The 15,365-nt window shown below is 33.9% G+C and overlaps 2 protein-coding genes across 2 annotated transcripts; both read right to left on the bottom strand.

The window, feature by feature from the left end:
- Nucleotides 1-4,744: 4,744 nt before the first annotated feature.
- On the bottom strand, nt 4,745-7,056 carry LOC145106617 (RNA-binding (RRM/RBD/RNP motifs) family protein). The gene is made up of 8 exons (XM_079043580.1): nt 6,885-7,056; nt 6,710-6,810; nt 6,133-6,184; nt 5,979-6,049; nt 5,762-5,852; nt 5,606-5,681; nt 5,444-5,522; nt 4,745-5,380 (listed from the first exon to the last, which is right to left on the bottom strand). Exons 1-8 carry the CDS (start codon nt 7,051-7,053, stop codon nt 5,027-5,029), a joined length of 993 nt encoding a protein of 330 aa, XP_078899706.1. The 5' UTR covers nt 7,054-7,056; the 3' UTR covers nt 4,745-5,026.
- A 1,790-nt stretch (nt 7,057-8,846) lies between these two features.
- LOC145158106 (CMP-sialic acid transporter 2-like) lies at nt 8,847-12,512 on the bottom strand. Its single transcript, XM_079077050.1, has 14 exons — nt 12,264-12,512; nt 11,688-12,075; nt 11,474-11,590; nt 11,257-11,391; nt 11,123-11,167; nt 10,979-11,038; nt 10,780-10,902; nt 10,625-10,702; nt 10,477-10,546; nt 10,270-10,377; nt 10,056-10,189; nt 9,886-9,962; nt 9,196-9,244; nt 8,847-9,113 (listed from the first exon to the last, which is right to left on the bottom strand). Exons 2-14 carry the CDS (start codon nt 11,853-11,855, stop codon nt 9,063-9,065), a joined length of 1,215 nt encoding a protein of 404 aa, XP_078933176.1. The 5' UTR covers nt 11,856-12,075; nt 12,264-12,512; the 3' UTR covers nt 8,847-9,062.
- Nucleotides 12,513-15,365: the final 2,853 nt, after the last annotated feature.

Here is a 15,365-nt window from a genome sequence, read left to right as displayed (position 1 = left end):
TCCGAGTTTTACCGATATTCAAGTTATTTGGATGAGTTGGCTTAACTCGCCTCAAAGGTCGAGTCCAAGTACTCGTCTGAGTAGGTTGAGTTTTACAACACTGCTTCATATTGCTCTTTTTCTAGATTTGACATAAATTAGCTAACAACTCTCGTATAGTACATAAATATAATCCATTGATAATGCATAATGAACATTATCCATCACTTCAGTGTCTTCTATGTTTATGGTGTTTATTTCTTTGTAAGTTTCATGTAACTTTCCAAAGTTGTAATTTCAACTTTTGCATCCTTCATATCGAATTTCTCTAAAACTTTTGTAATGTAAATATGATCATGTGATAGTTTTAAAGTACATCATGCTCTATCTATTATTATGCATATGTTGCAAGTATGTCTCACATCACCAAAATATTTCATCTTAAAATCCGGATAAAAATACCTCTTTAATCTATTTATTTCCTTCAAGTATGATCCCTTCAAGTATGATCCCTGTACAAACGTATAAAAACATTTTAATATAACGAGAACTAAATTTATGTAGGTAGAAACAATGACTCATTTACATCTCGTTTATCCATTTCTCTACGGTAAACATGTCAAACTTCAAGTATTATTGTCTTGATGTTTGCTTCAATCCATAAAGATGTTTCTTTAATTTGCACAACAATTATGTTTTCAAGATATCAAAATCCCTTAAGGTGTGACATATATATGTATTCATCAATATTACTGATACAGACCCATCCCATACTAGGCCCGTATCATGTCATAAGCCCAAGTGTAGAACTCACTCCCAAAAGCCAGCTTGTAGGAGGAGGGGACACCTAGACTTATAAGCCACCAACTTATAGTACTTTCGGCCGATGTAAAATCATAACAATACCCCACGCTTTGAAGAGCCAACGTCCTCGTTGGTCACGGTTGGCACCCCCTTTTGGTCCAAGCCACCACTTCGAGTCATTGTTGGTCACGGCTATGTTGGTCACGGTTGGCACCCCTCTTTTCGGTTCCAAGCCACCACTCCGTAGGCCACCACTCCAAGTGTTGGCACCTCGAAAGATGGGGACGGCTCTAATACCAATTGATACGGACCCATCCCATACTAGGCCCGCATCATGTCATAAGCCCAAGTGTAGAACTCACTCCCAAAAGCCAGCTTGTAGGAGGAGGGGACACCTAAACTTATAAGCCACCAACTTATAGTACTTTCGGCCGATGTGGGATCATAACAATTACCTTGTAAGAAAGTTGTCTTGTCATCTATTTGTTTCGAATACAAATCTTTTATAGCCACAATGCTCAAGACTTACTTGATTATAATCATCTTTACTAGTGGAGAAAGGATTTTGTTCTCTTCTATTGTTAGCCTTTTACTACAAATCTTGCATTGTACTTCTTTATGGCGTCATATTCTTTTTTTAATGGTTAACGCCCCTTATTTTGTAAAGCTTTCTTTCTTGGTGCCAATACATACGATAATTTATTACTCCATTGTGTTTTAAGTTACAATACCTCTCGTCTAAGGTCCCCTTCATTCAAACACTTATTTGGCATAAAAACTAGAAAAATTCATCTCTAACGAAGACACTAATTTAGCAACTTGTCAAATTACATCATATCTGGTTCAACACTATTCATTATACTAACACATGCTCTCACATGGTTTGTTTTTAGAGAAAGGGTAAATGAAAGGAAAGGGAAAAAGTAATTATTTTATTCATGTTATCAAGTTGAAAAGAAAAGAAAATGAAGATGGTGTACTTTCAGGAAATGGAAAAAAAACAACTAATGATTAGTGGTAAAGAATATATGAATTAGGGTAAAATAGAAGTGACATTTTCGTCGTTATAAACTTTTGTGTTTACGTAAGAATGATGGGTTTCTCACTTGCTTGTATAACTTAAACTCAAAAAGTTGATCCCCTAAAATTGGCAAAGCCATCTTGTAATCATTGTGTTAGTCGTTTTTAATGATTTGATCGATGTAGGTCACCTCCATCTTCAACAAATAACAATTCATTTTCTTTAACATCTAAAAGTTCGTGTTTTGAACAAACGAATAATACCAGGTCAAAAGAATGGAAAATCTTGCTTGTATTATAAGGATAACCAAACAATTTTATTCTTATTGGGCCCTCTAACTTTTTAAAGGTTACGTGCACATATTGTTGTTTGAAGTACTAAAATTTTGGAAAAGTGGCGAATAATGCCCACGTAATTAGTTTTGAGTATGCAATGAAATATATGAAATATAACAGATAGAGGAAAGCAAAAAATCAAATCGAACAAAAAAAACAATTATTTTTTTTGCTCGGTTTGGTTTTTTATATAAAAACCGAAAGCAAATTAACATTAACAATATTTAAATACAAAAATTATGTCGTATATGTTTAATTGATTACTTTTGTTAAAAGTTAAAATGCTATCATGTGTTTATGATTTCTAGTGAAAATTATTATATATAATAAAAACCAACTTCCTTATCCTTATGAATAGTAAACTTTTATGTTTTTATAATTTGGCCACAATTTCTTTATATTATATTTTGGCCACAAATCGCCTTTCTTTTTTCATACTTTAGCCATAAACCTTTCTTATTTTGAGAGATTTGATCCCTAGACTTGAATATATTGGCAATTTCCACCCCTCACTTTGTAGAATGGCATGTTCCACCTCCTTACTTTGTAGAATGACACTTTCCACACCTTTAATTTGTAGAATATCACTTTTACTCCCCCTCCCCCCTCGTGCAAATTTGTATAGCGGCAATTTCCACCCCCTTCAACTTTTGTATATTGCCATATTTGCATGATCCCTAGACTTTTATATGTCGGCAAGTTTGGTCCCCTCAGAAACCATGCACATAAATGATAAAATGAAGAAGACAAAATTGCAAAAATAGTCCCTGTGGTATGCAAATTTTTGGGGTTTTAGTCCAAACTCCGAGTTTTTTGAATTCATGGTCCTTTTGGAGTGGTTTGTATGTAGAATTGGTCCCCGGACTTAACTTCCGTTAAGTTGTTGTTGTTAACCCCCTCATGTGCCTCCTACATGAGGGTATATTTGTCTTTTCACTTCTAATGGACCATTTTTGCACCTGAAAAAAATATATCCCCATTTTTTAAAAAAAAAATTAATACCTATTTATTTATTTTAATAATTAAAAAATAAAAGAGGTCTCTCTCTCTCTCTCTCTCTCTCTCTCTCTCTCTCTCTCTCTCTCTCTCTCTCTCTCTCTCTCTCTCTGGATGGACAAATGAACAATGTTTAACTGAAAAAGTTAAAATTGGATCGAGGCCTTTCTTAATTGCTTCATTGATTCAGACACCATCTCCACTTCTTCCATCATCTTTCTCACCTCCGATTCTGGTTCTTACGCCAATGGTTGATCTGTTTGTTTTTCCACCATTTTTTCAAGTAAAGAACTATGCAATGAACTTGCTTTTAAAACCGATACAAAATCTACAAACATCTGAAGCAAACATATCCATGGCCGAAACCCATAAACCAAAATCGAACCTAGAAACCTCATTTTCAAAACCCAGAAAGCCAAATCGAACCGTTCTTCAACTGGGTTTACCACCATCATCGTCGGCGCATATACCAAACCAAATCCTGACTTTTTTCTCTGTGTGTTATTCATCATTATTTTTTAGTGTGTTTTTTTCAATGTGTATTGAACCCAGATCTCAAAATTTGATTGTGTGTACCTCGATAATCAATTTGTCGAATCGAGCCAGTATGCTCAGCGGTTATGGAGGAAGCATCGAGACTGGAATGAGGACCACCACCGCCCACCTCTATGACTGAAACGATGACTACCCAGGAGACCAATCAAGTGAGTTTATAAACCTTAACATCTGAAACCTATAGCAATCATCGGCTTCTTCAGTTAGGTTCGATTTTTATGTGGATTTAAAAATCTTGAAAATCTGATTTAGTTTGCTCCTGATGACCTTGAATATATATGAATGATTTATATTGTACCTGACCTAATGATTTCAACTTAATTTCTTGTACCTAAATTTTAAGATTACATGAGACTATAATTTCTTTACCCTGTGTGAATTAATTCAATTTAAACTTCTGATTTTTGGTTTATATATGTGGTTAATAATCAGTTTAGGCTTCTGATTTCTTGTTTTGGTTAGATAGCTTTTGATTTCATCTCTGATTTTTCTTTATCGGTTAGCCATGGTTTCTTGCATGATGTTGATGTGGGAAGATGGGTTTTGCAGAGGTTACATGAGATTTGTGATGGAGTTGATGTCGTCTCCTCCAGCTCCAAAGAATGCTCCGGTGAGTAGAGATTGAAGGTGGGTTTCAAGTTCAAGACATTGTGGTGGATTTGGGGCAGGAGGATTGTCGTGGATTTGTGTATTTGTGTTAACACAGTAAACACTCTCAAATACGAGAGAGAGAGAGAGAGAGAGAGAGAGAGAGAGAGAGATCTTTTATTTTTTAATTATTAGAATAAATAAATAGGTATTAATTTTTTTTAAAAAGGGGGATATATTTTTTTCAGGTGCAAAAATAGTCCCTTAGAAGTGAAAAGACAAATATACCCTCATGTGGGAGGCATATGAGGGGGTTAACAGCAACAACTTAACGGAAGTTGAGTCTGAGGACCAATTCCACATACAAACCACTCCAAAAGGACGATGAATCCAAAAAACTCGGGGTTTGGACTAAACCCCAAAAAATTGCATACAACAAGGACCATTTTTGCAATTTTGTCAATGATGAATAGTAACACTTTCATTTTGTATAACATAATAAGCAAAACCTCGTCTGTGTTCCCCACGAATCTGTGTTCCCCACAAAACGGGGAGAGACAATTTCTAGTTAATAATAACGTAGTTTTGTAACTATTACTAATGAAGAACAATCACAATACCCAACAATAACTTCGTAATCACCCAATCAAAGATGACATCTTGATAATGCCTAAGTACAATGTTCCTCATGTTGAAAACAATAAGAATCAACACACATAATCATACCTTCCATTTTCAAAGAAAAAACTTACTCATGTCTATGGCGCTTGTGGGACCGATGTTCCCTATCACCAGAACGAGAACGCCTCGTATCAGATCGATGATGATGATCATCATCATAACCTATTGATGTTGATGTTGATGATCTATCATGTTTATGTGAATCTCTTTCATCATACTCATAGTTTCGACTACTAGATCTTCTTTCATGTTCATGGCTATAGTTACTCCTCTTCTTGGATCCATATCCCTCTTTGGTTTCCTCATATATGTGATCCCTACTACTCGATCTTTTTCTCTCATGTCTACTAGAACTTTTTGTATGCCTCTCTTCCCTATCTCTATTTACACTTGTTCTTTTCTTTCGAGGTGGTGATGGAACCTTCAAATTCCAATCATCATCAAATAATGTTTTCATATAGTTGAAAGATCGAGAAAAACATACCTCAAATCTTGACATGTAGTGGCCTTCTGGGGGAGGTGGAATCCCAAGCCTCTTCAAATCATCCAATGGAATCGGACGCCTTTATGCACAAAAAAATAAAATAAAGAAATGAATTACTATTATAGTTATCAACCAATTAGGTTATAGTTGAGAATTGCATACAATGGAGCACGAAAAGGTCTTTCTCTGCCCCCAAATCGAAGCTGCCCGGATTCTTTCTTACCTCCAAGACCTCCTCCTGAGAGAATAGGAACTAAAACTATTATATAACATACAGTAAATTAAATTCGGGCAGCAAGAAATGAACTGATTACTGACCTAATCTTCTTGGAATCCACCCTGGCATTAGTTGCTGCCTGTTATAATCAACTATGATTTCAGAATCATCAATAACTGAATGATGCGCCTTCTGCACATGAAAAAACGAGAAAAAAGATCTTTCAATTGTGGATTTGATTCCATTGTTTTGTAGGTTTATTTGTGGTATTGTGTTTTAAGTAATGAATCAGAATCCAATGAGTATGTTAATTGTTACCTCATATGCTCTTTGCATTTCTCTTTCACTTTCGAATTCAACAAAAGCATAACCTTGAGAGGCACCTGTAACTGTAAACAAGAAGCTAATATCACACATATGCACAACTCTTATGAAGCTTACATGGCACTTAGTTGAAACTTGTATGTGTTACCAATATGTCTGACCAATCGCAAGTTCTTCACTGTGCCATATTTGCTCATAGCCTATCAAAGAAAAAAAACAGAAAATATTCAATACTCCCAGGTGTATCAAAATCTCACATGAATAACAAGATTGGGGAAGATCATTGAAGCATGGAGATTCATCCTTCTACTAACAACTGATTTGGACAGTATGAATGACACTTAAATTTGGTTCTTACTATCTTGTTCTTATGTACGGATAAAGTCAATAGAAGTTGTGTAGATCATAAAAGTTGCCAAATAAATCCTCACTGTTCTTATCATGCATTCTCTGTGTGATTGTTTCTAATAGGACGTTTGTTCTCTGATCAGGCAGTGTATATTTTAATTGACTGATAAGATAAGATTTTGTTTCTAACTATTTTCGTGCTTATCGAAATTCAGTTTCCAACAACGAAAATGAACAGAACAATTGTCAACAAGGTAGGTCATTAAAAATCATTGATAAACAAGCACATTTCATAAGCAGGTTTTGCAATTGTTTAACCTACACCTACTACATGATGAATTTTGGATTGAGTGATAATAGCTAGGGCAAAATCAAACCTTACGAAGAGTATCTTCGGTGGTCAATTGAGAGAGGTGGCCGACGAAAACGGTGCAATAAGGATCTTCACCGATGACATTTGGATCGCCGAACGGATCATCTGCAAGAGATTAAGGAGTTGAGTGAAGAAGAGATTTAAGGATGAAATTTCAAGTAAAAGAGGAAGATGCATACAGAGGCCGGCGGAAGAACACAGGAGAGCTCTGTAGACGGCGTTATCGTGAGGAAGAATGTCGGTGCCATCGATGCTACCGGCTTGGATTGGGTGATAGGTCTGTGCGTAGAAGACGGAGTTCAATTTGCTGCTGTTAGTGTTGTTCACGTTTCTGTTCATCGTGTTCATTTGGGCAAATCGCGGGAATAGCAACCTAATTTTACTTATATTTATACTTTTTTGGATATTAAATCGAACTAGAATCGTTTTTGGGTTTTTAAAATCGGGATCGAAATCCTAAGATTCCACAAAACAAAACATAATTTTAATTTATAATTTTGAAACATGAAAAATATTTCGAACATTCAATTTTTATTCAAAAATTTTAAAAACTTCAAAATATTACTCATAAGTTACAACACAAAATGATAAACAGTAAACTCGTAAATGGTACAAGACATAAAGTGGTAAAAAAAATTCATTTCCAAAAAAAAAAAAAGTAGGATCGGATCGGATCTCGATCCTACGATCCTACCCAAAATACGATCTGATTCGTTTTTCATACCTATGATCTACGATTAGGATCGCGATTTTGACAACCATGATATTAACCATATACAACCTCAACTTATTTATTTATTTTTTAATATTTGCAAGTTTAAGATTTTACATGTTTGATATTATTGGTAAAAGAATAAGTATGTTGTTATTATGAATAACAAATTTGAAGCGTGTTGTTATTAATATGTAAAAGGGTCATAAATTTTAGGGAAATAGACTTACCGGAGTAACTACCTTTCCGTTTTGTTCATATTTGGATAATTTTTTTTGTACACATCTAGGTGACAAACTTGTTGAAAGTGTTTATATATGACCATTATGACCGCCTGTAGCAGACGGTCATAATAGTCATATGTGAACACTTCCAACAAGTTTGTCACCTAGATGTGTACAAAAAAAATTTATCCAAATGTGAACAAAACGAAAATGTAATTATTCTGATAAGTCTATTTCACATGTTAAATATATATATTTTCTTGATTATTTGGTTTTAATGACTCATTATCAATATCGTTTCATAAGTCCCAACTCATTTTTGTTATGAATTAAAGCTAATCGAAGTAATTTTGTTTTTTAAACCCATTGTCTGAAGCTATCAAAATCTATGATCATCAATTTACATATATTTGTTCCTTTCTAACTTTAAATTTGACATAAAACATTATTTTTAGTTTTTAACTAGTTTACAACATGTATATTATCAAGTTTCAATTCATCTAATATCTATGTAAACTTGGTATATTCATCACATTAAATCATGAACAAAATCACTGATTCTTAATGTTTAAATGCTCAATATAAAGTGTATTTCCCTATTCGAAAGTGAATTGACATGCATTCAACTAATCCCAATCAATTTCATAACAAGACCTTTTCCTTACCTGTAAGCATTAAAGCGGTCAAGATATTGTTTTCCATAGTTGCATATTATGAATATAAGTTATGGATAATGGATATTAAGACTCCCTTCTGTAATAGCCAACTTATAGGGGATGCTAATAGTTCCTTGCTAAATAGCATCCCAAATCAAGTATGTAAACTTCAAAGATATGTATATGTATTAAAGCAAACATTTAGGATTTGAATTTGCATTTTGACCTGAAAATCAAAGACGTTTGTTTTGACTCTAAATATAGACAAGGCATGTGTCTACATTAGGTAGAGTGAGAACATTGTTTTATTCCTAATCTTGTATATTGATAACATAATACAAATTGGAAATGACAGTTGAACCTTGTAAGATGTAAACTCATAGCGAGAAGCTGTTTTTTAATGAAGGATTTATGAGACACGAGCTATATAATTAGAATTAAGATCTATGTGGATCGATCAGGGTAGCTTATAGGTCTCATTCAAATGGTGTGGTTTTAAAAATATTTACCATGTAGGTTAAATTTTATACCAAATCAAAATTAGAAGGTAAAATAAAAAAGAAGGAAAATTTACTTATTAGGGTAATTACATTTTTGTTTTGTTCACGTTTGGGTAATTACATCTTCTCTTCTCTATCTAATCTCTCTTTCACCTTCAAAAACACAACTTATACTTATAAGTTATATCAACAATAATCTACTAACCAAAATAACTCATATTTTTATTCAAATTATCTTCTTTCATTTCAAAAGTCAACTGTTGACTTAAGTAGGAAGAAGTGGTTGTCTTGCATCAGAATCTACACGATGACTAGCCTGAAAAAAATTAAAAAACAAGTGTTATAGATTTTATATATAAGTACTCAAAATTATTTATTTAAAAAAAAAGCATCTTCACCTCCTCGTTAGCACCTGCTGTTATATTAATGAAATTCGAGTCTTTTGACCTGTCACAGATTATTTATAAGTTCTCAAAAATCGATATATATATATATATATATATATATATATATATATATATATATATATATATATATATATATATGGGAAAAGTGAATATACATTACAGCCTCACCTAAGCTTAGGTACTAAACCTCATGAAAATACGTTGTTTTACTATATAAAGATTGCGGTTAGGGGATTCACGATTAAAAATTGAAGATGTAGATTCAAGATCGACGCAATAGTTTTGATAAGGAAGCAAGAATATTGATTATCTTAGATCTTCGTGACAGCAGAAAAAAGTAATGTTCACTGGGGTGAAGTAATAAACGATAATGGAGGAAAGAAATTAGGGATGGAAAAATGATAATGGAGAAAAGAAATGTTATCGAGGATGATATATTTATCAAGTGAAAACCAAATCGGGCATATTTACTAAGCTAAAACAACATATTTTATAGGTTTAGTACCTAAGCTTAGGTGAGGCTGTAATGTATATTCCCTATCCCCTATATATATATATATATATATATATATATATATATATATATATATATATATATATATATATATATATGTATATATATAAGATTAAATGTTTGATGAAATTAAATATAATTTTTAAATATTGTTAACTTAATAGTACCTGTTGTTGCTTTTAACAGGTTCCAATTCCATCACTCTGGTTTCTTCTTCCTTAACTTTTGAAATAGGGGAAAAGAACTGAATGTAGAAAAAGAAGCAAAAGTTGGTAGAATGTTTTTGAAAGGAATGGAATCTTGAATTCCAATTCCAATTCCATCGGAATCCACATACCTGGTGCATTGAAATGAAAACAATAGAAATTCCTAGCATGAAATTTATAGTCAAAGTATGACCAAACAAAGCAGCAGATGCAAAGCCTGTGAAGATTGTTGCAACAGTTGATGAATATTTTTTTAAAATTGTATCTGCATCACACAAACAAAAAATAAATAAATTATATTTTGGGTTTTTGTGAAAGAAATATAATTTATTTATTTTACTTTACCTGCATATTTGAAGAAAAATGAGGATAAAATTCCTTGCCCTGCATTGTTTATAATCAAAAGCATTGTCGCTTTTGAATGTCCATGCAAAATATCAAAGCTTTCAGGGCCTAAAAAAATAATAAATTAATTGTTTTGCATAAGCTTTCACTCCCATTCTTTTGTTGTTAAAAGACTAAATTACCCTTTACTAATTTTATTGTAAGTACCTTTGATAACAACTGTTCCAAGTATCCCAAGAAAATTGAATATAGCACCATATCCATACAAAAACAAATTCTGTAATCCAACAATAAAGGATATAAAATTACAACACAAAATATAAAGAAATTTTAACTGATATAATATTGAGATCACCTGAAGGTATATGCTTGTGTCATATTGACTTTTCAGTGCATATTCATTGAAGACAGAAGCCAAAGAAGGAACAGTCACCTTTACAGAAGTTAAATTAATTAATTTTTTGTAGATATATATAATTAGATAAATAATGCTAAAAAAATACAACTTACAAAAATGAATGTGTAGATATATGCACCCATTTCAAGTGGCACATCCATTCTACTACTTCCCTCAGGTAAAGCTTGCATTTGATTTATGCTGATTCCAATAAGCAACAGAGCAAGAGCCTCACACTAAAAAAAACATTTGTACTAAAAACTAATATCATATGTTTTATGATATATTTACAGTTTGAATCTCTTAACAAACCTGAATAATGGAAAATTGTCGCTTCATTATTATCTTTAACAAAATTGCAATTACCAAAACCTGCAAATTTCAGTTGATAGAATTAAACAAGAGAAACAATGAATGGATATAGAGTGTTAAAGATATGTTTAGAGTAACAATTACCTTCAGATTGCTCAGCATCTTTACAGTTGCTGGATTGAAATAGAGCTACAAAAGAAAATCTCACAATGAACTTTAGGTTATCTGGATATAAAGCTATTGATTATTGCTATTATTTCAAACATATAAAAAAAAACCTGCATGATGAACTTTAAGTAGTTATTGATAGCATAAAGAAGTGCTGGAACAGCAAGAAGCATGTTGTTGCGGGCTGATTGTATAAAAGTGGAGAATGAAAGAAGTGGTTTTTCTCCTATCTTCTGATTTCTAGACTGAAAATCAACAATATTCAGCAATTTGTGTTCTATAAGAAGGTTTTTTCAGGAGGAAAATCAATCAAAAAGAGCAATTTACCTGGATTAGAAGCATAACCAATGCAAAAATAACCTTTGCAATTTCAGTCAAGAAGTTAACACTGATGGGGCTAAACTTGAACTTCCCATCCACCTTGGAAATATACACCAATATTGGCTATAACAAGAAGATGAATTGATGAAAGAGTAATACAGTGATTAGTTTATGCAACTTCAAGATATGGGATATAGATTATCATATGAAGAGAACTCACCTGTAAACCAACTAACATACAGTCACCAACAACCAAGAGAACATTGAGTGCCCTGTGTTTCTTGGAGATCTTGCTCCGGTGTCTATCATAAGCCCTTGAGACAGCCTTCGTGGATACCAATTTGGAATGACAGACACTGCACTGTATCTCTATCATCCCGTTTTTCATAATACTGAATCTCCCTAACTTCTATGCCCTTTTCCTCAAAATTTCAAACCAAATCACCATTGATGGATCAATTACTCAAAATCCTCAATCGGAGACGTGTACGCTTGATGTGCACATTGGATACATTTATGTAACTGCATAACCTCTTAAAACCAATTGATAAAATTTCCTACGATTAGGTAAACTTCAATTTCGCTCTCCGCAGCTCGGATCATGCAACCTTATATCAAATTTGAGTTTCATCGCACGATAAATCAAATAAATTCAATCGTGAAACATTAACAGGACCTCAATTTTATGATCTCTCGACACAAGGGACAACTAGGAGGCATGGATACCATTAGATCTGACCGGTCGGGTCGCCGGATTGCAATTGGGGACGCCTGAAATGAATCAAATGAACTGTACCTTAAACGCTGGAATTTAGGAGAAAAATACATAATCCAGTTCCCTAAGTTCTCCAGATAACGAATGAGACTATGCAAATGGATCGCGCAAGGGTTCTAATGGGGCTGAATTATGAAAAATCAAGTGATTTGGGATCCGGTTGCTTCGAATTGTTGTGTTTTCTTCTCTCCCACCACTGCCAACACTTGTGTTCCGTGTTTTGCTTTGAGTTTACAACACCATGATTTTAGCATGCATCGTAGGTCTCGACAGGAATATGTAAGAAAAAAAAAAAGATTTAATATTATAAAACAGTTTTCTTGGATTATATTTAAAAAAAAATTTAAAAACTTATTATTTTATTTTTTGGATACGGACATTTTAACAGCTTTACGATAATCTTTTTTTTTTTTAACAATTTTCTTCTAATAAATCTTCTAACTTTATTATTTTTTTGGAAAAAACTCTCATATTTGACAATTTTTTTGGAAAAAGAAAAGGTGAAGGTTTTTCGGAAAAAAATTTGAGGGGTTTTACGGAAAAAAGTTGTCTAAAACCGGAATATTCCATGTAAACCTGCTAAAAATGTCAAATTCGAACATATATAGAAAATGTAAGGTCTTCATAGAAAATTTAAAAAAAATTGAGGTTTAACCTTAGAAAAATCTAATATATATGACATTTTGTGATATTAAACCTAAAAAAAAGACAAAATTACACCTTTAAACAAAAATTTTATGACGTTTTATCTATTTTCTCAAGGTGCCTTATTTCAAATGTAATTAGTTGATAATACAGTTTCCTTTGTATAGGTTTAGGGTGACAATTCTTGACACCACACGAATCCGACATGCAAATAAACGAGTTTGGGTTAGTAATTTCAACCCGTTTAATTAAATTGGTTGACACAACACGATATGAAAATCAAAAAGACAAATGTTATGTGAGTTTTGTAACTAAAGATAGTATGTTAAAAAAATATTTACCAAAATATGGTGGTTTTAAATATATTTACAAAAAAAAATGGCAAATGTAGTTTTTATCTAGCCCCATTATATATACAATTAAAAGAAAATTAGTTTATGAATAGTAACGTTCATAAGCAGGTGAATTCTTCAGCTGCAGCTAAAAGTCTTCGGCTCCTCACCGCCTTTACCCTCCAATCGATCTCCTCTCCATATTGTTCCCACTGTCTTCTATAAAGCCCATTGACGAACACACACAACTCTCCTTTTGTTTTGTTTTACCTCCTGTTGCGTCAAAGAAGAGATATAGGAGATGGAAGCCAGCAAAAGCGCCTTGATTTTTCATTCCTTAATCGATACTCCTGGAAGAATCTGATACTTGTTCTCCACCACTTCTCTGCCAATAGGAATCGTTGGCCAAAGTTTATCTCCCCCAAACATCCCATTTGAAAACAAGGTTCATTCATATACATTCATGTTTCCATTTGATTTAGGGTTCTTCTTCTTTTTGTTCATGGTTTTGATATTTCTGATGGAATTATCAGGAATAAATTGTCATTAGGAAAGATTCATAAAGTAGGGTTAATATTACATTTCATTGTTTGGGTGCAAACCCAATCCCACATTGTCAAAAAGAATAATTAGATGTTAGCATATAAGGCAGTCGGTAATCCCTTCTATCACCAATTGGTTTTAAAAAATAGAATCTCATTGTTCTTCAATGTTGAGCATAATTGGGCTACTAGCGATCCTAACAAATGGTATCAGAGCTATGGTTGTAGCCCAAATGATGTAGTCGGCGCAGGTGGCGCAATCCATAGTAATTCTCAATCTAACGAAATCGATCCTTAAGCCTTGTATCGAAAGTCTAACTGATGGCAGGTCAGGGGAGCGTGTCCCGAGAGTATCGGCGGTATGAAAAAGGATTGGATATGATGAACATTCTTTGAAGGGGAGGCCAAGGGCGGAACTTGGGTTTAGGGGGTGATTGTTGGGGGTGCAAACCCAATCTATAACACCCGTTTTCCATAAGTATCAGGGGATCAAAATAGGGTCTTTGGAGAAAAAACCTCTTCCACGACGTAGTAGATGTTGCAACCCAAGCCCATGATTTCTAGGGTTTCCTCTGTATTCAAAGACCTTAACTCTAGAGTTAGCTCATTTCCCTCAGCCTCCATCGTCCTATTTTGAAACCCTAGCTTCTCATCTTGCCTTGTGAGCTATTTGATGATGTTTTGGTCACTTGAAGGTTGAAGAAGGATTTATGGAGCCATTGACCAACTAGCAAAATCATCTCCATTTCATGGTGCACCTTCTGGACTAGTGTAAGTATCGAAGTTCCCATATTTTTGGTCCATCTCTTATGGATCTAAGTTGTGTGCCCTTTTCCTTCATGATTTTTGGTTATGGATGGTTGGTTTGGATAAAGTTGGCAACTTTATCACTTCTTGAGGTCCCTTGGTCATCATATGGTGCAATGCATGGAGTTTTGACTCCATTTCTTACCCTTTTTTACCTAGTTTTAGGAGAGGCGTGCATTGGATATGCATGTCCATAAAGTAAGGATTTTTATGGTTCTTTAGAAGGCAAGGAAGCCTTCTGGAAAGTTGGGGCAAAGGACTTAACAGATTAAGTCCTTAATATGAAAACATGGCTTCTAGCAATCGTCACGACGTGGCCAAGGAATAACCACGACGTGGCGAAGCCCAACATCGTCATTGTTTTGTCCTGACATTCCCACGACGTGCCCAAGGAGGGTCCACGACATTGAAACGTCCTTTATATGGAATAACTGCATGGACATGCCCACGACGTGGCCAAGAGATCTCCACGTCATGGTGGCTGGTCACTTGGTTGGTCGTTGACTTTATGGACCTTTGACCGTTGACTTTTGATCAGTTTGACCTTGGGTCAAACCTGAAGGATTTCAGTCGTTATCTGAGATTCGATCTTTGTTTGGTGTTAGTTGGTTTGCAGGATTAATCAGTGCAAGGAACGAGAGAGTTGTTGTGCTTCTCCAGTTCTTTGGTTCATGTGAGTTTCTCACTATGTCACGTATCCCATTGTATATCATTTGCATGGTAGGATAGAGGTTTTGTTAGAGTACAAGTATGTTAGTTGACTAGGATAAATCATATTGGGAGTTGACATACATTTA

The sequence above is a fragment of the Lactuca virosa genome, chromosome 1 (assembly GCF_052849685.1).
Source record: "Lactuca virosa cultivar CGN04683 chromosome 1, Lactuca_virosa_CGN04683_v6, whole genome shotgun sequence".
NCBI lineage: Eukaryota > Viridiplantae > Streptophyta > Magnoliopsida > Asterales > Asteraceae > Lactuca > Lactuca virosa.
Note: the sequence above shows the minus strand (reverse complement) of the source record. Positions and strands in the feature narration are given on the sequence as shown.